At 35.4% G+C, this 27,081-nt stretch overlaps 3 protein-coding genes across 3 annotated transcripts; 2 read left to right on the top strand and 1 right to left on the bottom strand.

Annotated features, from left to right (window-relative positions):
* The first annotated feature begins 4,800 nt into the window (after positions 1-4,800).
* LOC131614176 (protein bfr2-like) lies at positions 4,801-5,556 on the top strand. The gene has a single exon (XM_058885800.1). The coding sequence runs from the start codon at positions 4,801-4,803 to the stop codon at positions 5,554-5,556; it is 756 nt and encodes a 251-aa protein (XP_058741783.1).
* Positions 5,557-5,559: 3 nt separating this feature from the next.
* LOC131614177 (uncharacterized) lies at positions 5,560-7,696 on the top strand. Its single transcript, XM_058885801.1, has 3 exons — positions 5,560-6,291; positions 6,564-7,234; positions 7,327-7,696. The coding sequence occupies exons 1-3, from the start codon at positions 5,560-5,562 to the stop codon at positions 7,694-7,696; spliced, it is 1,773 nt and encodes a 590-aa protein (XP_058741784.1).
* A 13,365-nt stretch (positions 7,697-21,061) lies between these two features.
* LOC131614179 (uncharacterized) lies at positions 21,062-22,087 on the bottom strand. The gene has a single exon (XM_058885802.1). The coding sequence runs from the start codon at positions 22,085-22,087 to the stop codon at positions 21,062-21,064; it is 1,026 nt and encodes a 341-aa protein (XP_058741785.1).
* Between the last annotated feature and the right edge of the window lie 4,994 nt (positions 22,088-27,081).

Here is a 27,081-nt window from a genome sequence, read left to right on the forward strand (position 1 = left end):
AATTTATAATTTGATGACTGAGTTTGGTCGCATTATGTGGGAAGATAATTATTGCCATGAAATGGAGCAATTCTCTTGATCCATCCATGCCACAAGACTGTCAAGACAGAAAAAACTCTTGAATTGTTATTTCAGCAGGGGCCTTTTTATAGCCAGCAATGATATAATAATATTTAACCAAATATAGTCATACATATTTTTTTTTTTACAATTGTCTTAATGTATATTCAAATATTATTTATTATGTCAGTCAATTGTTTTGCTATAAAATCTGTATTTCAATTGCATGTTTGGTTAATTTTCCTATTAAAGTATTTTTTTTTTAGTCATATCTTGAAAATCTTGGTTGTAAGAGACAATTTGTTAATTAGACACTAGCCAATATTGTTGACAACGCATGTGAATTGAATCTTTAGTATATGTTTGGATTATCATCACGCTTGACAAAATCACGTCAAAAGCTCTCTAATTATTATTTTCAAGTATTTGGCTAGAACTACTAATTTGCAAAGTATGGCTAGAAAAGTTGCAAAGTTCTACTAATAAGTACACATCCAATTAAACTTTAGGATATTGTAGTGTCCTGTATTAAATAATAGAAATACAGTCCACAAATAATTTACTTATAAATAAATTGATTTTGTTCAAATTGCTATTGTAATTAAATTAATTTATTTAAAAAAGTGTGCCCGTACGAACGCATGGATAACACACCAGTACCGTGTGAACGCAACTAATAACTATATAAAAATTTGTGCAAACGCACGAGTTATTATATTTTTTATACAACTAAAAAAAATAAAAATAAAACTAATGTATTAATCGAAACACGAAAAACTATATAAAAATTTGTGCAAACGCACGAGTTATTATATTTTTTATACAACTAAAGAAAATAAAAATAAAACTAATGTATTAATCGAAACACAAAAAAATGTGTTGTTTTTTAATTATTTATGTATCTAATATTTTTATTTGAAATTATTTTTAAGTTAAGATACAAATTTTTTTTAAGATAATATATGAAAAGTTAAAATACATATTATTGATATAAAAACAAGCTTTTTTTTCTTTTAAAAAAATGTCTTTATTTTTAAAATTCTAAAATTTTTTTATATACGGAAGAAAATATTGAAACTAATTTATTATTTCTTTTAAAAATAATAAACTATTTTCGGTAGACAATCTTGTCTTTCTTTCATTTTATTTTTTTATTATTTTATTACATTTTGAAAACAAAAGTGTGTAATAATTAATTTTTTTGGTAAAACAATTTTTATTTTTATTTACATTTTTATTACATTTTAAAATTCTTATATTGTTGATTAATTTTTTTTATATAACGAAGAAAGTATTGAAGCCAAATTGTTATCTCTTTTAAAAATAATAAACTATTTTGGTTAGACAATTTTTTGTTTTTTCCATTTTATTTTTCTTATTATTTAATTACATTTTGAAAACAAAAGTGTGTGTACCACACCAGTATCCGTGCGAACGCACGTGTAACACACCAGTACCATGTGAATGCACAGGTAGTCAGGCCAAATTTCACGTGAACGGTAATCAAGCCAAAATCGAGTGAACGCACGGGTAACACACCTGTACCATGTAAACGCACGGGTAACCAAACCAAAATCCGTGTAAAAGCATGAATTATTATATTTTTTGTACAAATAAAGAAAATAAAAATAAATATACTTAAAATATTGTATGAATCCAAACACGAGAAAAATGTTTTATTTTTTAATTATTTATATATTTAATATTTTTATTATAAAATTCTTTTTAATTTAAAATGCAATAATTTTTATTAAGTCAATATATGCAAAATTATTGATGTAAAATAATTTTATTTTTATTTTAAAAATATGTCTTTTTTCTAAAAATAACAAACTACTTTGATAAAATAATTTTCATTTTTCTTATTTATATTTTGAGAATAAAAGCGGGAGAATCACATCAGTACCCGTGCGAACGCACGGGTATCCCGCTAGTTATGTTGAAAGTTTGGTTTTGCCGAATAGAAAGTAAAATGTTTTGCATTTGTTTTATAATTCATGTTTACTGAGGTGCTAAGAAAAAGTGCATTAAACCTATTGAGCTCTATGAACATCTCATGTTTAGTTGTTTGTCCTTACATTGATCCTAATGAAACTATAAGATTGAGGTCCCAAAAATTATTATTTAATAAAGGAAATTTGTAAAAGTTGTATGGTAATTAGTAAAATCACCTTAATCCTTAAAATTATCACAGTATAAGGTATTGTGTTCCGTATGCCCAAAATATTGCAACTAACAGTCAAAAGCTATAGTTAGTTAAATGTATATGTGAATAGTTGGTTCAATAACCACAATATACAAAATCGGACATGTTCCGGACTCCAGGACTAGACAACTGGAGCGGATACCATATTAAGAAATGTGGTTGGGCCAAATGTGATTGGGCCTAACTGAATCCTACAAAACTGACTTGTAGGGTGAGGATTGCTCCCACTTATCACGACATGTTTAGGCCATATATTATCCGATGTGGGACTCTTAACAATGTTTATGAGGTAGCTAGCGTGGAAAAATGGAAAACCATGTTTGAACGCAAGTGAGAGCAAGTGCAGTGAACGCAGCAAGGAAACCAGTGATTGCCCAAGGATTGCTGAAATAATACTGATAACCCTGCACTAACCAAAATCTTACATCTTTTTGGGTTATATACCAAGTCAGTACTTATGATGTTGAAAAGATCAGCAACTTCCTCGTCACTCCCAAGTGAACTCACCAAAATACCTTCTGATCTCAATTTCTTCACATCTTCAGCATGGTCAATGAGCGAGTGCATGAAATTCAGGAATGAACATATTCTTAAAATCTGGACACATCTCATAGGCTATGAGATTCAGGAAATAAGAAGCCGTATCATTGTCCACAACAATCTGAGGAAGAGTCAGTTCCGCAGCAAACCAACCCTCCGAATAATCTACGTCTGTTGGCTGTCGTGTCCCGCTTGATCTAAGATTTATTTCTGAAAATTCTGTACTTTGTTTCTCGTTAACTTCATTACCGGCGAGGATGATTTTACGCTGAAGATCAAGAAGATGAGTTGGTCTTTCTGGTAAATCCACTATATGTTCTATTACTGTCTTTAGAAGATTGTCTTGAAATCTCCAAGTCTTCTTCTCCGATGTGGCCCAATGAAATATGAAATATGGTCTTGCAAAGTGAGTATATAAATAATGAACGATTCGCTTATCTTTACCTTATTTTATTCATATGTTCATTCATACCTTTACCTTATGAACACGATAAGTAAATATTCTTCAAAAAAAGTTATACGCCTCCACTTTAATTGAGATTTATCCGTACCTTCTTCGCAACTAAAGTTTAAATCTCATATCTAGACTATGCATAAGCACTTTACTTCAATGACAAGGAAAGTAAAATTCTCAAAAAAAGAATCTGCCTTTTTTTTACTGTTCGTATATCAAATTATTTAAATGACTATATAATGACTCTTAATATTATTTTAATTTGTGAGTTAATGAGAATATAAAATGTAGTACACCCTAAATTTTAACTAAAAATAAAAAAGGCAAATCTGTTGCTGCGTATGACTATCTTTTTCTATGTAACATTCTTTAGACCAAATACTTGTATTGTTTACTAAATTTATAACATGAATAATATTTTTTAATAAAAAAAAATTATTAACAGTGATTTGAATAGTGACCGTGAATAGTGACGTGCACGTGAACATTAACTTTTAGTGGGAAAATAAAGTTGATTAATAAATTATAAAAAAATAGTTAATGAAGTGATGAAGTTGGTTAATAAACGCTCAAATATTAAAAAATAATTTAGTAGTAAAACAAAGTTGGTTAATTAATGAAAACTTAAAAATTAGTTATTAAATTGATGAAGTTAGTTAATAAACATCTAAATATTAAAAAATAATTGGCTTAGCAACTTTGGTCCCCCTATTTTACCTTTTTTTGAATTTTGATCCCCCCATTTTAAAAACCTGGATTTTAGTCCCTTTTTTATGTTTTGTTTTGGATTTTAGTCCTCCATCAAATTTGGGACCATTTTTTAGTGAGGTGGCGCTGTCTTTGATGACGTGTCAGTTATTAGTCATAAATATTGATTTCCACGTCAGAAAACTCATTTTAAATTAGATAAAATTTAGTTGTGTTATTAAAATTATTATTATTTCATTATATTTATTATTATTTCATTTACATTATTAAAATATCATAACACTTATAAGAACATCAAGAGACACACAGTTCCACCCTTTTGATACACACGAAGATGCAAACCCAGGAAGACGGAACCTAAGTCGTCGTCATCGCCATCCCAACCCAAATTTATTAACAATCTTTGTTCATCGTCATCACCATGGCAAACCCAACCTATGTTTTGAGGTATGCACACTTCTCGTACCGATATTGCGTATACATTTAGGTTTACGTTTGAGATTTACGTTTGGGAATTACATTTGGGATTTACGTTTAGGTTTATGTTTGGGATTTACATTTGAGATTTATGTTTGGGAATTACATTTGGTATTTATGTTTAGATTTAAGACTGGGATTTACATTTGAGATTTATTTTTGGGAATTACATTTGGTATACACTTCTTGTTGTTGCTTGTTTTGCTCCCAATATTCAGTCCCAACACAACACAGTTATTCTTGTTGTTACTTTCTTGTTGTTTATAGTGGTGTGTATTTATTTTTGTGTTGGCCAAGTGAAACACAAACTGTAAGACTTAGAATACATCATAGGGGACGTTTGGTGCAACATCCAATGAAGTTGTATGTTGGAGGGATTGCAAGTGAAATGAATTGGGACTGGGACGTGGACTTAATGTCGTATATGGAGATTGAAAAGATGATAAAAAATGAAGGATATTGTAATATACGGTGTTTGTGGTACTGGAATCCTAAGTTTGCTTTTTCTCGAGGACTTCGGCCTTTGAATGATGACAAAGATGTATTAAGGTTCATGGAAGATATTAGAGGATATAAATTGATTGACATTTATGTTGAACACAAAGTCGAAAAAGTTAATATTGAGGATGTTAGGTTTGATGATGCAAATGGTGAAGATGAAAATCTTGAAGAAGAAAATGGTGAAGATGAAAATGTTGAAGATGCAAATGGTGAAGATGAAAATGTTGAAGAAGCAAATGGTGAAGATGAAAATGTTGAAGGTGTCAATAGTGAAGATAGTGAAACAGATCCTGATTATAACATGAGTAATGAGGAGCACGAGGGTGATGAGGATGATGAGGATGATGAGGGAAGTGAGGATGATGAGTTGAACTTAGGTCATGATGTTGGTGTTGATTGGACCATAGTTCTCCCCAACACTTCAACAGAGAAACCCTTGGAAGTTAATTCTGATACTGAATGTGGTGATTCAGATGACCTTCATACACCACTTGGAAGTGATGTTGAAGATGGAATGGAAAGGTTTCCAGCTTTTAAACAAAGTACAAAGTTTGAAATTGGGATGATGTTCAAGGATAAGATGCAAATTAAAGATGCCGTAAAAGAGTAAGCAATGGAGTGCAATAAGAATGTTGTGATCAAGAAAAATGACAAGAAGAGAGTGGTTGTAAAATGTATGGAAGGTTGTCCCTTTTATATTAGGTTTAGCCTTAGGACAACCAACCAATTTTGGCAACTTGTTAGCTTCACTAATCGACATAGTTGTCATCGGACACCAAGGAATAGACAAGTGACGACCGTTTGGTTAGCTCAAAAATTTGTGAATACATTAAGACACACTCCTGAAATGAAGACTAAAGGGCTGATTGCAGAAGCAATGGAAAAGTGGGGGGTGAAGTTGTCAGTAGATCAAGCATATAGAGCCAAGAAAAAAGCAATAGAGTTAATTCAAGGAGCTGGTCGTGAACAATTTATCCATCTTATAAGTTATGCTGAGGAATTGTTGAAGTCAAATCCAAACTCCACAGTTATAATTCATTGCGATGATTCAACTAGCGGTCCCGTGTTTGAAAGAATATATGTATGCTTAGAAGCATGCAAGTCAGCTTTTGCAACCACTTGCATGCCTCTAATTGGTTTGGATGCATGCTTTCTGAAAGGGGACTTCAGAGGTCAGTTGGTAAGTGCCGTTGGTAAGGATGGAAATAACAAGATGATACCAATAGCTTATGCAGTTGTGGAAGCTGAAACAAAGGATTCATGGCAATGGTTTCTTAAGTTATTACTCGAAGACTTACAATCCATTCAACAAAATGCTTATGGGTTCATATCAGACCAACAAAAGGTATAATTCTGCAATTCTGCATATTTACAATTCTGCACTATGTATAGTTGCAATATAGTTACAATGCTTATGTTCAATTCTGCATATTTACAATTTTGCAGTATATTAGAGAAAGATAAATACATACAATTCTGCAGTATATAAATACAATGCTTATGTTCAATTCTACATTATGTATAGTTGCAATATAGTTACAATGCTTATGTTCAATTCTGCACTATGTATAGTTGCAATATGTATGTTATTAATATGTCTTTGTTATGTTATTCCAGGGTCTGGTCCCAGCAATTCTGGAAACAAGCCAACATGTTGAGCATAGAGTATGTGTTAAACACTTATATGGCAATTGGAGGAAGAAGTATCCTGGAATTCATATGAAAGAAGTGTTATGGAGGGCGGCTAGAGCCACAACAAGACCGGCATGGGAAAGAGTAATGAATCAAATGAAAGATCTTAATGCCAAGGCTTCGAAAGACATGATGGATGTACCTCCTGCATGTTGGAGTAGATCGCATTTCAAGACAGACTCACTGTGCGATTTACAAGTCAATAATATGTGCGAGGCTTTTAACCGAGCAATATTGGAATATAGAGACAAGCCAATAATCACATTGCTTGAAGGAATTAAACATTACATAACAATGAGAATTTCTACTCAAAAGGAGAAGTTATCCAGGTACACAAGTGCTATAAGTCCTAATATTCAAAAAGTACTAGAAAAAACAAAGCGGGAAGCAGAACGGTGGAGTGCAACTTGGCATTCGGGTGATGACTTTGCTATATTTGGGGTTTCAAACAGTGTTGAGACATATATAGTAAACTTGCTGCAGAAGACATGTGCTTGTAGGAGGTGGGATTTAACCGGAATACCGTGTTGTCATGCTATCGCGTGCATTTGGTTTAACAAAAAGGACCCCAAAGATTATGTTTCATCATTCTACAGGTATCACCTTCTCATTTTAACCGGAACACAATGTTGTCATGTTATCGACATATTATGTTAACTTACGAATTCATCGTTTTGTTTGTGTATAGGAGGTCTACGGTGATGGCTACTTATAGCCATATCATTATACCAACCAATGGTCCACAACTATGGCCGACAAATGTTACTCAACCAATCAACCCTCCCGTCATGAGAAGATCTATTGGTAGGCCAAAGAAGAATCGTAACAAGTCAAATGATGAGTCGAGAAATAGAAACATATTACCTAGAAGTCATCAAACTGTCAAGTGCAAGAAATGTGGGAGTTTTGGACATAACAAGCGAACGTGTAAAGGTAAGAGAGTTGCAGAGAGAGCAATTCCTAAGGGTGGAAACAAAAAGACAAAAAATGGAAACAAAGGGGCTGCACAAACAGTTATAGACGGAGGATCGCAAGCGCCAAATCCAACCCAAGAATAGATTTTAAGTTATGCTATTTAGTTTAGGTTTTGTTTTGGCACACTGTTATATTTTGGGTCTGTATTATTCTGGTGTGGCCTGTTTTGCGACAAGTTATGCTTTTGTGACTGGCACACTGTTATGTAGTGGTCATGTTTAATGGTCATGTTTTGTACCATTCTGTAATGGTTATTTTCTATATACTGGTATGTGCCAAGTTTCTCTCTAAGACACGACTGATTTGGCCACTTAATGAATTTGCTACTTAATGAATTTGCAAAGTAATATTAAGGTAGCATTATGATTTGGCCAAGTTTCTATATACTGTAACATGAAATTTATCTTTGCCCAAGTTAAAGATCCATGATAGACACCAAGCATTTCTTAGCTTTTTTCCTTAAACTTGCAATATTTATTCTATACAAATACTGTTAAAGATTCATAATAGCTATTCTATATAAATACTTGCAATAGCATTTCTTAGTTTTTTTCCTTATTCTTTAGAAGGTTACGGATCTGCATAGGAAAGATAAAAGGTTACGGATATATTTCACAGGTATACTTCCAATAGCCTTGGCTTGTTAGATTCACAGAGAACAAATATATTTCATTTTCTATATACTGCTATGGAACTAAATAACTAAAGGCTATAATTTCAAGGTACTGCAACAAATAACAAGAGGTACTGCAACAAATAAGTTCAGCCAAATTAATAACTTAATTAATAACTTAATCCAACTTTCATTAATCTGGAAAAAAGATTACAGAGCACAATTACATTCATCACTAACACAACTAATAATACAAACACAAGTACACTCATCAGTTTAATACAACTAGTGCAAAGACAACTAACATTACAAACACAAGTACCAAACCCAGAAAATAACCCATGAATTTCATCTTCTTCAACAACTCTTCATTTTTTGTCTTCATCTTCAAAAGCTCATCATTTTTCCTTGTGTCACTCATTAAATTCACAAGTTCATCATTCTTATCTTTCAAAGATCTAATCACATCCTTTGCACGATTGCTCATTTCTTCATCAAACCATTCAAAATGATTACATCCTTTTTTCCTCATCACCCTGAAATTTCCACAGCCATAAAACCTCCTTCCCGGATTCGCATAACTCCAAGAAGTCATCAATGGTGACTCAAGGTCACACCAACACCTATTCACTCTTCTTCTTGAACTGGACAAAGTTGTTGAAGCATAAGAGAATCGTGACTCTGACATTATTGGAGAAAAGAGATGAATATGTGTAGAAGAATAATGGAATCGAATTAGGTCACATTTGGGGAAGAACACATCTCTAGATTATATTTGGGGAAGAACACTTCTCTGCAAAATAAACGTTAGGTTATAGTTTTAAAGTTATTATTTTATTATATATAATAAAATATATTTAATTTAAGTTAAACATAAAAAAATAACAGTAATAATGACCTAGTAAAATTTATGTATGAATAATAGCTGACACGTCATCAAAGACAGTGCCACCTCACTAAAAAATGGTCCCAAATTTGATGGAGGACTAAAATCCAAAACAAAACATAAAAAAGGGACTAAAATCCAGTTTTTTAAAATGGGGGGATCAAAATTCAAAAAAAGGTAAAATAGGGGGACCAAAGTTGCTATTAAGCCAAAATAATTTTTAGTAGTAAAACAAAGTTGTTTAATATAAAGAAAAATATTGGTTAATAAAGTTATATAGGAAGTTAGTTAATAAATGTTTAGATATTAAAAATAAAGGTTACATGAGAATGCACATGTCATGTGGACTTTTTTTTCTTTCTTTATTTATTTAATCGTGGCTTTCTTTTTTATTTTCTTAAATTTGGAAATTGTGAAAGTTTAAAAATTTTAAAATTTTGCCAACAATGGGTGTTCAACCCATGACCATTTCCTTAATAATAAAAACCCTTACCATTAGGCTATTTGTTTTCTTTGTTTATTTTTATGAATCAAAGAAAAGAATATATTAATTCAAAAAACCATTACAAAATAGGGTGATCTAAGAAGATCCAACCAAACCATCCAAAGCTAGCAAAACCTATAACATTAACTTGGCAAGATGTTTGCGAATCTTATTATACTGCCAACCCCTATACACTATAATGTCTTTTATGCTATTCCTTATACAATATGTGCTACCTATACCATCAAAACATATTTGGTTTTTCATAATCCATATACCATATATTGTTTCTGCTATTACCATTTTAAGCAAATCAATTCTCCACCCTTTCTTATTAGTGGCTGTCGTTAACCAAAGCAACTCAGTATCCCGATTCTGAGGTTGGTGCTTTATCTCAAGCCAAGCTAGAATGCTGGTCCAAATGGTTCTTGTAATAGGGCACTGAAAAAAGATGTTCAATGTCTTCTTCATCTATCTTACACATACTACACCTTCTTGTCGCACGCTCGCGAAAAAAGAACAGAGTCGCCACTAATATATTTATCCCATAAGGGAAAGGAATATCAGAAAACCTAACAAAGGAAGGAACAGGGTCTTACGACCAGAGAATCAAGATACGGGAGTCGGTTACGCAAGGGGAATGTATTAGCACCCCTCGCGCCCATCGTACTCGATGGTATCCACCTATGTTTGTTTCTATCTAAAGGGTGTGTACTATGTCTACCTATATGTGAATGCATGCAAAAGAAATACGGGGAAAAGAAGGAAATATTTACAAGTGTGCTCGTTCAAGCCCCGCGACTTGATGCCTACGTATCCTTTTCAAGAATCAGAGCGCCGTAGTTCGGCTCCATAGTTTTTGTTTGTTTTTGTGTTTTTTAGTTGGGCGGAGTTAACGCTCGCGCTCTTGCATAAGGGATCGACCTAGGATGCAATAGAGTGGAGATAACAATGCCCTTAAGAAAGGAGAGATGAGAGAGACTTTGAGTGTTTTGAGGAAATCCCTTAAGCAAGGGAAACTCGAGTTACTCTTTGGTTTGTGTTTTTTAGAAGTTGGGAACTTACGCTCGAATGGTTCCCTTAAGCAAGGGAGATCCAAGCACTCGAATGATTCCCTTAAGCAAGGGAGATTCAAGCTTCCATTCCCTTTTTAATGATTTTCACTTTTTTATTAAAGTTTTTTTAAGTATTTTCTTTGTATTTTTTAGAGGGATTTTATTTTGATAGTTATTAAGTGTTTTAATGTTGAAAAAGAAAAAGAATGAAAGAGGGGGACTAGCCTAATTTCTAAGCCTAGAGTTATTCTAGTCTAAATTCTAATGTTTTATGTACAAGGTAGTCTAATCTAAAGTTAACATGGTAATGGAATCCTAAAAGGAGCATACTAATGATATTAACAAAGAAGGCCTAAAATGTGGCTAAAAGCTAGCAACAAATCACACAACAATTATACCAAAAACTTGGAAATGACACAAAAGAATAAAAGAGAAGATGAAGCATTAATACAAAATTAACCTAAAAATATTACTATTTTTATGAGTTTTTTAATGTTAAGGGAATTCTAATTCAAGCCTAAATTGTAGTAAAAACCTAAATGCTACTAAGCCTAAACTAGTATTTTTTTAATGAGGTTTTTATGAGAAAATTCTAAGACTAAAATTAATTCTAAAATCTACTATGTTTTATCTTTATTACTAAGAAAAAAGAAAAAAAAAACTATATCAAAAACTAAATTCTAACAATAGTAAAAACATGTGATTAGGGAGGTGCAAATTGGATTCAGGTGTGTGCTGAGAATTAGGGCGCGGGCCCACATACAGTTAGCCCAAAGTTGTTTTTGTGAGCCAGGAAAAAAAAGATAGGGAACGTACGTGGGCCTCAGGGGGGTATGCATTAGCAATTCGTGGCCCATGACAATTATGCCTTGGTCCAATTATGTTTTCAGATAAAGAGAAGAGAACAACATGGGCCAAAGGGGGGGTGAGATAGAAATTCGGCCCAGTGCGTTTTGTTGATCCAGATTTTATTTTCAGAATTAGTCTAGTTAAACCTAATTAATCCTAATCAACTCTAATTAATACTAAGCTAATTAAATGAAAAGAAAGGGGAAATTAGGGTTGAAGTTTATGTGACCATTCATCTTTCTCATTCCCTCAGACTCTCTCTTTCTCATCTTCTCAAAGAAACGGCGCCGATGGCCTTCCCCGCCGTGAGCCACCGTCTCCACCCTTTCAATCAACAACACCTAAACATAAACTCAACCTGAAATTGCGCCCTGAACCTGAATCTCCCATAATTTCTTGAACGGGAGTCTCATATGTCCGGATCCGAAAAGGGGGAAGATGAACCCTAACTTCTAACGGTCGAGTATTCGAACGAATATTAAGCGATTTGAGGCATAAATCACGTCGCAATCCTCAATATTCAGGCATATACCCGGATTTGTTAGGAAAGCAATCAAAAGGAACCTGAATTGGAGACCAATCGCAGAAGAACCAGCTCCGTGTTCTTTGTAAGTGCTTGAATCGCGAAATAAACGCAGTTGAAAGGAGATGTTGATTCAGGTAACTTCGAGTCCTTGTTCGTGTTTTACTCTCTTCTTTTCTTCTTTCGATTCCTTCTTCTTCTTCTGTTTAATTTTACGTGAATCGTGAACTCGGTATGATGCCGTTGTTGTCGTTTGTTGTAGCGTTGTGAAGGTGATGATATGCTGAGCAGTGATGATGATGAAGAACGTTGGATGCAGATAATTCTTGAAGGTGAGTCGAAGATGTATCGATGAAGGGATTGAAGATTGAAGGGTCGATGAAGATGAGAATTCGGTTATGATTTGCTATGGTGATGGATCGATGATGGTGGAGAGTGAAGAGATGAAGATGAAGATGGGAGAGTGAAAGTGTGGAGATGAGTGAAGTGAAGAAGATTGTGTGTTTCAGTGGAGGAGATTAATGCGTGAAGTTTGAATTATGGAGGGACTGGGTGATTATATAGAGTGTAGGCTCGGGTGAGTTAGGTTTGGAGTGAGGTTTGGGAGGTAGTTACTTAGGTTCGGATTCTGTTATAGGGAGTTCAATTCAGTTAGAAGGTTGTTATTTCTGTTTTGGTTAGTTTTGTTTCTGTTAGTAGTGTAGAGGTTAAAACAAAAGTCTGCTGAAAGTTAGTTGTTATAGGTTATAAGGTTGTTAAAACTGTTAGATGGAAGATAGTTATTAGTTGGCTAGTTAGTTAGGGATGTTCAATTCTGTTACAAAATGGTTAGGAAGTGGTGTGAAGTTAGTTACACAAAAAACTGTTTTTCTGTTACACTAAATGGGCTGAGTTTGAAGTGTGAGGTTCTGAATTTTGTATAGCTTGTGTGGATTTTTGGTGAGGTTTCTTGATATGTTTGAATTGTATGGTGAAAATGCAGGGTAATTAAAATTGAGAACTGAATTGAACTTGAAGGTTGATGTTGAAGTAGGTGAAGGTAAATTGTTAGTTGTTGCATACTGTTTTGCTTTCTTCTCTCAACCCACTGATGCAGCTTCTCCTACTTGGATTTTGTTATGAAAAGGCTTAGTTAGAAGTTAGGAAAAGTTATGGTTGAGTGAGTTTACTGTCATGCAGGATTTGATGGTGTTTTGTATGATATGCAGGCTATTTGTTAACGATTGCAGGGTATGTTTTGTCAGATTTGGTATGAAGTAGTTTTGGAACAGTTTGTATATATTTGGAATTTGCATTGTGGTGTGGTGATTTGTTTGACTGGAAGGTTTTCTGAATGTGGTGATTTTGCAGGTTGGTTTTTGGTTCAGTTTTTAACAAGGCAGCATGCTGAGTGGACATTGATCGCATGGGGCATCTCAAGAGAAATAACTATAGGCTTTGATTATGTTCTCTTTTTTGTTGTAATTTTCACATGTAAAGTATTTCAAACGCCTTGGATTCTGAATGTAACTTGTAATGACTTTTCTTGAACACCATTCATGTAGTTCAATGATTTTGTGTATGAAAAGAATCTTCTTCATTTGTAGGACTTGAATTCCGACTCTTCACTCATTTGAGCTCCATGCTAAATTTTGAATGAATTATGAAATAAGATGAAAACCTTCAAGGTTTAATTTGGATTTTGGTCAAAAAGTCAACTGTTCCTAGTTGACTTTTACAAAAATCAATGCTTTATCATCTAGCTTTCAAAGTTGAAACGATCCGCCCAAATAACATAGAAAATCCAATTCTTGCATATAAGTCCAAGTAAGTGACTTGCAGCCCAAGTGATAACTTGGTCCACTCCTTAATTGATGAACATAACCCAAATGCTGAGCAAAAAACCCTGATGATCTTAAGACCCTGCTCCTAGATCCATCTGATAATCCCAAGCACACAGAGTAGACCAGAAAGACCTCAGTTGAACAAATTTGCATAGTGTAGAAACCTTAATCACTGTGAAACCCTAGATCTTTCTATGGCCATTGATCCAATGCCCCAAGTGCCTTATTCGTTAATGATGCATGATGTGTTATATGACCTAATGGGAGGTATGTACATGAGATTATGAAATGAGAAGTCTAAGCCAGCTAAAATAAGTTAGGGGTAGGACAAATTTGGGGTATGACACTTCTCTCTTGAGTTTGAAGAAAACCTAATCTGGCCATTCTAACCTTTGTTGCCAGCCGTTTGTGACAAGCCAGCCCAAGACATATTATAGCACGAGGCCTAGCTTTATTATTCCTTATGATGTTTCTCCAGGTTACTCGATTCCCATCATCAATCAAGCAATTGTAGAAAGTACTCACCTTAAAGTTCTGCTTTTGAATGGATTCAACCCATTTTTGTTGCAGCTCGGGAATAAGACCTCTTTGACTCAAAATATTCTTGGATATCCAACTGTTGCTATTCTTTATCTCATAATTCATGACATCAGATTTGTTAAAGTAGTAATTGTGCATCCATTGGACCCAAAGATTCTCAGTCAATCTACATAAATTCCATAAACACTTAAGCATCAACACTTTGTTCTACACCTGAAGATTGATAACCTGTAATCCCCCATGAGCATAGCGCCTGCACACAGTATCCCAAGCCACGAGACTTTTCCTGCTATGATCAGTCCCTGTCCAAATAAAGCTCATACATATACTATTAGTCTTCTTAAGAATAAATTTTGGAAGAGGAAAAAGCCGATCCAATACTGAGCAATGGCAGCTATAATACTTTTCACAAGCTGGACTCTACCTGCATATGTCAGCAATTTACTAGTACAGTGATGTATACGAGCCACAATTTTAACAATTAATGGAAGGTAGTGCTGAATATTTAGCCTCTTGTGGGTAAGAGGCACTCCAAGGTATTTCACAGGGAAAACACCTTCCTTGAAACTAGTAATGGTGTGAAGTCTCTGCTGCATATGCATATCAACTCCTCCACAAAACATTAATTGTGCTTTTGGTGGGATTGGTAACCAGACTAGTGGAATCAGTGAAAGCTTTGAAAGCATTATGCATCTTCTCCACAGAGATGGGATCCCCTCTACAGAAAAGGAGCACATCATCATCAAAAATCAAATTAATCAACTTTAGCTTATCATATTGGGCATGGTGTTTGAAATTAGTATCAAGCTGCATCTTTTGCATTGTTCTATGCATATACTCCATAATGATCACAAATAGCAGGGGTGATAATAGATCTCTCTGTCTGATACCTCTCTTTGCTTGCATAAAGTCAGTCAATTGTCATTCACATTAAACTTGTATGATACTGTAGTCACACTAGCCATGATCCAATCTATGAACTTCCTAGGAATCCCCACCTCCTGCAGAATAATCTCCATGGCCCTCCAATTTACCATGTCATGGGCCTTTTGTAAATCTAGTTGCATCATCACCCTTGGAGCCACTCCTTTCCTACCATAACCTTTCAACAATTCATAAGCCAAGAGAATATGATTGTGAATGTTCTACCCGGGAATGAAGGCTGCCTGGCAGTTATTCACAATGCTAGGTAAGATCCTACCAAGCCTATTAGTCATAATTCTGGAAACAATCTTATAAAAAATGGTGCAGCCAGCTATGGGTCTAAAATCCTTAACACCTTTAGGGCTATCACTCTTTGGGATGGGGTCACCATTGTACTATTGAAAGCCTTGTAAATATGCCCTGTATCAAAAAATTCCCTAACTGCAGCAATAACATCATTCTTGATAATGTGCCAGCAAGCTTTAGGACCAAATCCATCTATACCTGGAGATTTGAGATCACTAATGTCATCCATGGCCTTTTTAATTTCCTACTCAGTAGCATGTTTAATCAAGGATTCTCTTTGTAGCATATTTAATTGGGGGCCTTTTCTCATGGCTTCAATGTCAATGTGCTGTAGATTGTTTTCCTCTTTTCCCATAAGTTTACCATAGATTATTTTCTTTGTTTATTAGTTTACATCAAAATCTATATAGTATTACATAACTACTATTTAGTTTTAATTTTACATGAGTATTATTCAACCACATTTCATATATTTATTTTAATTTTTAAAATTAATTTATTATTTAAACTGAAATATATTACTAAAAATATATTAAATAATATAATATTTTAATATACTATTAATTCATGTTAATATATATTTTAAAGCATAAAATATTGTATTTAAATATTGAACATAAATATTATATTTAATATTGAATGTAAATATAATATTTTAATATACTATTATTTAATAAAATATTGAACATAAGTATATATTTTAATAAACTGAAATATTAAAGTATTTAATATATATAATATTTAATAAACTAAAAGTAAATATTTAAATATTTGAATAAATATATGATATAAAAAACTGAATAATTTATTATATTGAATAAATTGAAAGTAAATTTTTTTTGGCTTTATACCACCGGTTTAGTCTGATTCAGGGGCGAGTTCTGGCATCAAGTGATTCCATCCCCCTCCCGATCGCAGTTGCAGGGGATCGAACCATGGTTCTCCCTACCAAGTCCAGCGTTAATCACCACTGGACCAACTAACGATTGGTTATTTAATATTTATTATATTAAACTGAAATATATTATACCATTTATATATTTTAATATTTATTTTAAAATAATATTTTTTATGTATTCAGTAATAAGACGTTAATTCCTTTACTCTTTTTTTTAAGATTAATGTTTTTTACAATATTATAATTTTTTTAAAACTTTTAATATTAGTTAATATAATTATTAATATAATATTTAATAAATAAATAAATTTGTTAGTTAGTGTTATTTTTTAATACTTTTAATATTAGTTAATATAATTATTAATATAATACTTAATAAATAAATAAATAAATATGTTAGTTAATGTAAATAAATTAAGTAAGTTTATCCTAGTGGAAATAAATTAAGTAAGATATATTAAGTTTATAATAATCCAGTTTAGTAAGATGTTTATGTTAAGTTTATCCTAGTGTAAAAAATAAAAGGAACAATTGGCCTAGTGAAAGGGAACTTGGTTGGCATACCAAATTTCAGATTATTGAACTTTTTTAAAGTATGAATTGTTATCAAATAAAAATGCAACATGTGTCATTATGGTAAAAGAATTAACAATTAAATTTAAAAATCAACGTAGATAATCCATGTCATAAAAAAAATAAAAAATAAAAATAAAAAAGCTAACATAACATAACAGCGCTACATCATTATTTTTGTTGACCAAATCCAGCAGGGAAAAACACAATAATTTATAAATGGCAGAGATGGTATCTGTGTTTTTTTACAGGGTTGTTTTTGGAATTCACCCTATATAACAGGAGACAAAATGGTGATTAACCCTAAAAATAATTTTTAGTAGTAAAATAAATTTGGTTAATAAAGTTATGAAGTTGGTTAACACACAATTTTATATTGGTACCCCTTAATTAAAGTAAAAAATAAAAAAAGTTTATACATATATTTTTAGACAACTTCTCATCTCACCTCATGCATCTCTCACGCATCACCGAATTGACAAAAATGCCCTCCAGCTTTCATAGATGCATCTTCGGAAGCAATCCTTTTTTTACTTAATGTTGTTTTATTTCGTAGATGTAAATACTGAAGAATCCGTGGATGCATCTACGGAAGCATTTGACGTTATAACTCGCGCCAGACCTTTCCACTCCCTCATTCTTCACATTTCAAACACTCAAACTCTCTCAACCCCAAATATCAAACTTCTAATTTCTTTCTCCCGGATTTGGTCGACATTGTCAACATCAAGTATCAACACATTCCATCAAGTTCAAAGCTCTATTTAATCGGTAAATTTTTTAATTTTTGAGTTATTTTAGAGTATATGTAAAATCGAATTAGAATTTAATATTTAGGTGTAGAAATGATTGGATAGACTTAGAAATATAGTTTATAGATATTTTTGATGTTTAAAACGTATGATTAAGCCACAAAAATGGAGTTTTTTAGTGGCTGGAACAGTGGAATTATGTCATTGTTGCGTTTCAGAGCTTCAGTGCCTTCTGTAGATGCATCTACGAAAGAGATGAACGTTATGGCATTCCGTAGATGCATCTACGGAAGATTTATAGTTTTTTTTTAAACAAAGGTACTTCCGTAGATGCATCTACGGAAGAGTAAATTTTTGTTTTTCTTTTCTTGTTTATTTATAAATACACAGTTTCTATATCGAAGTTATTTGTATCACAATGCATACATACATTATGGCCCACGGCTCAAATAGGGATATACATGGAAGAACTGCACTGCACGCATTTGTGCGGCGTGAATGAATGCGTGTAGTATCCCAGGTCACTGATGGAGCTGTCGTTGCAGCAAATGCACCTGATGCACCCGCTCCAGTCGGGCCTTCTCCATCTAATACACCCGCTCCAGTCGGGCCTTCCCCATCCATTACACACGCTACAGTCGGGCCTTCTCCATATACTATTACACTACGGAGGACTCGAGATGATGTTGATGTTGAGGGTTCCTCTCAGATGCCACCCCCGCAGACGTCATCGGGGAACCTCTTCTACGTCTGTGCCTGTGCCACTGAAGGATGCTGCAGGATCTTCGGTGCCACCTCTGGAGCTGCACAAGGACCAGCTGGTGCCGGAGCCTATTTGGTACTCGGGGGCCATGTAGATGCATCTCTTTGACTAGGTATACAGATCATGCAGTCAGGCGTATTTGGGAGGGAGATATAAGTTTTCTTTGGTAATTACTTATTAAGTTATTTTCTTCAATTCCTGACCTTGCTTATTAATAACCGTTTTTTATTTTTTAAAAATTTCAGGAGAGGGATCCCTAGAGAATCTACAACCATGCACGAAAAATTAGGGATCTCGCGTAGCCTGACGAGTCGTGGTTCCATGAGGTACTATCAGCATCTGGCTTGAGGGACCTCTGTCAGCTCGGCTACGGGACGATACATAACAGGATACTGGCGGCATTTAGGGAGAGATGGCATCCAGAGACTTCCTCATTTCATCTACCTCACTGTGAGATTGCCATCACTCTTGATGATGTGGCATGTCTCCTGCATCTACCTATCAGGGGTACCCTCCTTGGTCACGGTAGGATGACGAAGGAGGAAGCTCAGGAGATGCTGATTAATGAGCTAGGGGCTGATCCTGATGAGGCGTTTGATGAGGTGGAGAGGAACCATGGGGCCCACGCCAGGTTTAGCTTCTTGCAGCGGAGGTATGATGAGGAGCTCCTTGCGGCACATTCAGCTGCTGGTGACGAGGTGGATGAGGATATACACAGAGAGCGGGTGCTGAGATGTTAATTCCTATATTTGATAGGCACTCAGCTCTTTGTGGACACGATCTCATCGTACACAGACGTCGTCTACCTGACGTACTTATCAGATACAACATGTATCCATGAGTACAACTGGGGAGCGGCTGTACTGGCGTACAACTACTACAGACTTGAAGAAGGATGCCTGTGGAAGGAAAAGACAGTTTCAGGCAGTTGTACTCTTTTAGTGGTAACAATCTTATACCCTTCTACTTATTATATATTTCTGATAGTTTTTTTCAAGGTTGGATACTAAAACATTTTCTAGATATTATTGGTCGGGGAGAGGTTCCTGCCTACGCTGAGCTCATGTCGCGTGCCAGTGCATTCAACCCCCTGGAGAGGGAACCAGGTGTCGAATCCTTACAGGCGCGCACTTGATCGCATGGTTGCGGAGGACATACGTTATGACTGTTATGATGAGCATCATGAGACGGTTTTGTTTGATGAGATATCAATATATTCTCGATGGTTGGCCGCTTGCTCGACCATTATTATACGTTATCTCTAGAGCGCGTCATGCGTCAGTTTGGCTACGCACAGATAATACCTCACGACCCTACTGTTTATGCTCCTATTACCATGACCCGTCGGCAGTTAGATAAGGTCTTTGTAGACTGGGAGCATCACATGGTTCCTGAGGAGGCTCGGGCGACGATAGCAGAGCACGACTAGAGCTGTGCCGAGGGGTACATCACCTGGTACTACAGAGTGTCACACTCGTACATGCTTCCCGTTGCAGATGGAGATCCGCCCAGACTAGCCCACGAGGAGATTATGCGGACGCATCAGGCTGAGTTGGAGCACATTCAGGATGTTCTTCCTCGGTATCGTGAGATAGCTGACACGGGCCGGGGAGTCATTGTAGATGGTTTATTCCGTGAGGGGTTTGAGCAGATTCGTGTGCTGGATGTTATGATTAGGCTGACAGAGGATGCATTTCTGTACCGTAGATATCGTGTCAGGACTGGTGGGGCAGTTGACGCTAGGGTTAGAGTCAGTAGAGGGCGTGGTGGACGCAGAGGCAGAGGAGATGCGCAAGATAATGTCTGGCATACACAGTAGTGATTTTGATGATCTATTTCTATTTCATTTTTGTATGTTATTTTGATGATGTATTCGACATTATGACCGACATTATTTATACGATGTATTTTTATTAGTCTACCTACTTTTGTCTCTAAAATGCATTACTTTAATTTTACATTTTTGTAATAAAATTTGAGTTTTGGAGTGAAATGAACATGATTTCAAAAAATAGCAGATTGTTCCGCCGGTGCATCTACGGAAGACTCTGTTTTCACCATGTTTGTAGATGCATCTACGGAAATATCGTTGAACTGAAAATAAGGTGAATTTAATTGTGCTATACTATGTTTTAAACGCTTCCGTAGATGCATTTACAGAAGGAGACAAATTTTTTGTAAGATAAAGATGCTTCCGGATGTGCATCTACGGAAGCAGAGTGCAAAATTAAAATTTTGCGTAGTAGATCCTTGAAATGGATTGAGAAATTATCTATTTTTAAAGTATTTATTATTATTATTATTATTATTATTATTATTATTATTATTATTATTATTATTATTATTATTATTTTTGTGTAAGCAAGAATTATATTAAAGGGAGAACTAAGGGTTCTCCAACCTTGATACACAAATCCGGAACAAGTCCGACAAAAAACAATATTACAAACCAATTACAATCACGATAAAAAAGACACCGGGTCTTTACAAAAATCGTAAAAGTTACAATTGGAATAAGTAATATCTCCTAAGGAAGACCGTCTCCACACCAAAGTCTTGATTTTCCACATAATATCATTAACATTCCACACCTCATTTTTAAAGCAAAATCCATTTCTTGTCAACCAAATAATCCAACAAGTGGCCAACCATAACACCCCCAATTTGCCTACTTTAATTCTTTTCATACGACTCATGGCAAACCATTCCATAAAAAGCGGAATGCAATCTTCCTCCTTCCAACCCGAATAATCCACCCACTCACCAATATCTTTCCAAACAAGTTTAATTACATTACATTTGATGAAAATATGGTCTCTATCTTCCAAATGTATCCCACAAAAAACACATAATAAATTAGAAGCAGGTAAAGCAATACCTCTAACTTTCAAGAGATCTTTGGTTGGAAGCCTATTCACAAAAAGTCTCCAAGCAAAGGCCTTGATTTTGAAAGGTACCTCCATCTTCCATAACTTTTCCAATACTTCGTCATTCCTATTGCTAGGACCAAAAGGAATACGCCGGGAAGCATACCGACTATAGCAAGATGATACCGTAAAACACTTATTCGTCTCAACTTTCCAACTCACGAAATCCTTCTCCATATTACACCCCTCAAAAGAATCCAAGAGATTCCGTAAATCTAATAACTTAGAAAATAAACCCACCTCAACCGCCTCTTCCTCCGAAATACCCAAATCCCCCCATTTCCAAATACCATCACTCCACCCTCTCATAACCGCTACAGAAACCTTTTTCAACAAAGAAATAGCAAAAAGTTCCGGGAAAACCTCCGACAAACATACATCATTAAGCCAACAAACCTCCCAAAACGGAGTGTTAAATCCATTGCCCACTTTGAAACTACAACACTCAACAAACGGATCTTTAAGAAAAGTATAAGAATTACCAACCTTTAGCATGTCGCGCCACCAAAAAGAAGAGGAAGAGTTATTGTAAAGAACCCCACCACCAAAAAGTTGCATACTTAAATCACCATAACGCGCCTTCAAAACATCCAACCACAATGCCCCCCCCCCCCCCCATTAGCAATTCTCCATCTCCACTTATTTAAAAGAGCAAAATTAAAATCGTTGAAATCCTTAATATTTAAACCTCCTTTAGAATAAAGCAATGTCACACCCTTCCAACTAACCCAATGAATTTTTCGATTCTCGTTCACCCCTCCCCATAAGAAATTACTTTGCAATTTTGTAAAATCACTCACCACTTTAGCCGGCATCTTGTAAAAGGACATGGTGAATATAGCTAGAGAACTCAAAATAGACTTCAAAAGCGTTATTCTTCCTCCAAGATTCAAAAACCGGTTTTTCCACCCCATCAAACGAAGCTTCATCTTTTCCAAAAGCGGATTCCAAGTGCACTCCCTCCTTGGATTGAATCCGATTGGTATACTGAGAAAATAGAAATTACTAATTTCTAATTTTCAAGATAGATACAAAGAAGCCGCTTCCAAAAAGTTTGACGAAACATTGATCCCGATCAATTTACTCTTGTGAAAATTAATTCCAAGACCCGAAACTAGCTCAAAGGCTCTCAACACAATCTTAACCGCCTTAATGTGTTTCCACGATCCTTCCCCTATTAATAAGGTATCATCCGCAAATTGGAGAATATCCACACTACACATCTGATTAATCACGAAGTTCTCATACTCTCCAATCTCTATGGATTTCCGAACCAATCTCGTAAGCGCTTCCGCCACCATGACAAAAAGAAAAGGCGATAAAGTATCACCTTGTCTCAACCCCCTCTTCACCATGAACTCTCTAGTGGGGCTCCCGTTTACCACCACCGACATGTCACTTTTAAAAACCAACAACTCCATCCAATTCCTCCATTTTCCACCAAAGCCCATATTCAAAAATAAGTGCTTCAAGAAGTTCCAAGAAACTTTGTCATAAGCCTTTTCAAAATCAACTTTAAAAAGGAGACAAGGTTTACCTTCTTTGTTAGCAAAATCCACCACTTCATTAGCCACCAAAACCCCATCGAGCAATTGCCTACCCGGAACAAAAGCGCTTTGGTTCGGCGAAACTAAAGAATTCAACACCAATTTCAATCTCCCCGCCAACATTTTCGCCATGAATTTGTACATACACCCCACCAAACAAATCGGTCTATAATTGTCCAAAGAAAGCGGATTCACGGACTTCGGTATCAACGACAAAAAAGAAGAAGTAACCGCCTTCGACAATTCTATTCCTTCGAAAAAGTGATCAAAATATCTCAAGAAATCTTCTTTCAAGAAAGACCAACATCTTTTAATAAAAAGAAAGGAAAATCTATTCGGACCCAGACTTTTAGTACTCCCGCAACTCTTTAAAGCTTCATTAATCTCCTCTTCTTGAAAAGGTCTTTCAAACCAAACCTTATCCTCCTCACTAATACGATCAAAATTAATTCCTTCCAAATACGACGCCATCCCTTCCTCCTCTTCAATTTTTTTTGAGAAATGATTAGCCATGTAATCTTTAATGTCCTCCACCTTATCCAACCTCCCATCCAAAGTGTTAATGGGCCCTATATGATTGTGTCTTCTTTTCTCCTTCATGACTTTGTGAAAGTAACCACTATTAGAATCTCCTTCCCTTAACCACTTCAAATTGGCTTTTTGCACTAACATATTCTCTTTAATTCTCAATTTCATCCAAAAACGGCTCGTTGCTTCCTTCCTTCTAAACAAAGTGTCCGAGTTGAAATCATCTCCCTCCGATTCCAACAAAACATCCCCGCAATTAATCTCTCTCACCTCGTCTTTAATTTCCAAGTCAATTCTTCCAAAAACCTCCTTATTCCACCATTTAAGACGCCCTTTAAGAAGGAAAAGTTTTTGTTTCAAAACGAAATCCCCTCTACCTTCCACTTTGAAGCTTTTCCACACATTCTCCACAAAAGAAAGAAAAGAATCATGAGAAAACCACTCATTATTGAATTTGAATGGTTTAGGCCCCCAATCATAGTTGTCAACTTATAACCATATGGGACAATGGTAGGAAATATCTCTCTCTCCCACCATTTTCCCAATCACCCCCCAATCATTCAACACTTTCTCCGACACGAGAAATCTATCTAATCTACTCATCGATTTGCCATCGCCGCTATACCAAGTGAATTTTTTTCACTTGCAAGGAACATCCACCAACAAGCTTTTTTCTATAAATTCCGCAAATTCAATAACATCATTAACATTGGATATGACTCCTCTACCTTTCCTCTCTTCCCTCACCTTTATAGCATTAAAATCACCTCCTATAATCCATTCCCCATCGTTGAAATCTTCTTTCAAATCCAACAACTTACGCCACATAATTCTTTTTTTAGCAATGTCGCAAGAATACACATTAATCAAATAAAAGAAATTGTTATTCTTATTCACCTTCACACCAATATAACCCTCCCCTTTAAAGCTCATAATAACATCTAACCCCTCCTCCTTCCATAACGTTATTATACCACCCGATCTACCTAAAGAATTAAAATACGAAAATCCTATGCCTTTAGCATTCCAAAAACTCTTCGCCACGAAGTCATGCATGTTAGATAACTTAGTCTCTTGAATGAAAAAAATATCCGCTTTGCTCTTAATCACCAAAGAACTAATTCTTCTTCTCTTAAGAGCATTGCCACCCCCTCTAATGTTTAACGAACCTAAAATCATGATAACTTCTTGATATACTCATTCGAACCGGCTTTTCTCAAAGACTCCTCATGCTCCAAAGCTTCAATCCTCTCAATAACTTTGGCATCTCCCCCCTTAGACACCACCCCCAATCCTTCCATAGCTTTCCAAATTTTTGTACCGGCTTCCTTGTCTAAATTACCCCACTGCCTACCGTTGTTCCTGTTAATGTCACTGCTGCCACTGATATTACCATAACTAACAGCCCCCCTGATATTGTCCACGTCATCCTGAGAAATCCTAAGTGCAGAAGAAGAACCAGATTTACAAGAGGTCATACCTCTGCTGCCTCCCAAAGTAGTTGCTCTCCTCTGTTTATTCGCAACAGAGAAAACCGAAGCTGCTGCCTTGCCTTTCGACCTGGGAAAATTCCTCATGGTTCTCCTATAGAGGGATCCCCCACAGTCTGACAGATTCTTAAAAATCACCTTCTTGCTACGACCCTTCTTTCTTAAATTAATCAATTTTACGGCATCGTCAAAAGCTCCTACCGGATCAGCCTTAGAAGGCAAACCAGTAGCCAAAACACCCCCAGACTTTTCCGCACCAGATGTTGGACGCTCCACAAAAACAGCGCACCGCTTCGGTTCTGTCCTCCCCTCTTGCGACTCAGTAAAAGAAAGAGGAGAAACACTAAAATTGCAGACAGCAGCACCAGCATCCCTGGAGCCTGCATCACATCTCCCAACCGGAACAGGACAAGCTTTAACAGCCAAACATTGCTTAACTGGTAGTCCCTGTATCAACTCAGGGGCAGAAGAATAAAGTTCATTCTTACCACAAACATCAGCATCCAAAATGCTGGGAACCGCACCATCTCTCCCAACCATAGCTGAAGACGAAAAAAGACTCTCCGCAATGGACGAAACCGCGGGCTCCGCACAACCTCTCCTCACAAATGCGGACGCACCCCCTCATCCCATTTGAAAACCTCCTCGAAACAATTCAACCACCAAGATTCCCCTTCCGTGATGAAGTTATCAATCGTGCCCGCCTCCGATTCTTCCATCAAACATAAGAATTCACCCAACGGTGTTACTTTGATGTTGTAATACCCCTCCATCTCAAACTTTGTTTGCAAGCTATAAGTGAAACAAGGAACATTTACTCTGCCCACAAACGCATTGAACAACCTCTGCTTAACCTCCACGCAAGAAGAATAAGACACCTTAACCTTTGTGTCCTCTTCGGAACACAGCCTTCTATTATTCACAACGTCGGCAAAAGACATGTTCCAACCCCTAAAAGCCTTGTTACCCTCTGCCACAAGATCCCTCTTGTTTCCTGCTGATGCCACCATTACGCGATCCCTGAAACTAATCTTACCGGCCACCATTACACCATTATTATTTCACTGTAAGGGTGAATAATGAAATACGATATAGTACAAGGAGATGCAAGAATATAATTTATAAATAATTAACTATGTATTTGTATAGATATAATATTATAAAATATAAAATAAATTTAAATATGTTTTTGTCAATATATATAATTCATAATTTAGTTTTAATTATTAAAAATTTCTTTGAGTAATGATCATTTTATATCTACTTCTTCTTTTAACGGAAATTGACGTATCATACTTCGTGAAAGATTTGATCAACATCATTACAAACGGTTAAGATTGTGGGGGAATAAACCTCCTTAATTGTTAAATTGTATGAAATGAAAAAAAGTAACATGGCTAGATAGTTTTTCTACCATTCAACATGCTTTACTATTCAGCCAACTTCATTCCATTTTCACTTCACTCTCGCGCGAATTCTCAAATACCTTCGTCCATGTCAAATCCATCCATGCGCAGATTATTCAAAATTGTATATCCACTCGACACTTTCAAATTATATCCTGATTTGGGTTTTCTCAATTATGCATACAAAATGTTTCATTAATGCCCTCATACAGAAATCACACTTTATAATACTATGATAAGGTGATTTTGGATGTACATATTCGAAATATTTTAAATACACCAAAAAAAAAAAGAAATTCTTTGGCCACCTCCCTATCTTCTAGTCCACCTCTGGTGAAAACCCCATTATACCCCTGACTTCGGAAATGAACTTCCGAATTGCATGAAAAAGGTGTTTTCGGAAGTTCATCTCCGAAAGCGCATTTTTTTTTGAAAAAAATGTCTTATTTCGGAAGTTCATTTCCGAAACTACAATTTCGGAAATGAACTTCCGAAATAAAACGCGTTCTGCAGATTAAGCAAAACTCTCCCCCTCCCCCAAATCATTTACCCTAATCATCATCAAACACTTCCATAGGCGA

The sequence above is a fragment of the Vicia villosa genome, linkage group LG6 (assembly GCF_029867415.1).
Source record: "Vicia villosa cultivar HV-30 ecotype Madison, WI linkage group LG6, Vvil1.0, whole genome shotgun sequence".
Classification (NCBI taxonomy): Eukaryota; Viridiplantae; Streptophyta; class Magnoliopsida; order Fabales; family Fabaceae; genus Vicia; species Vicia villosa.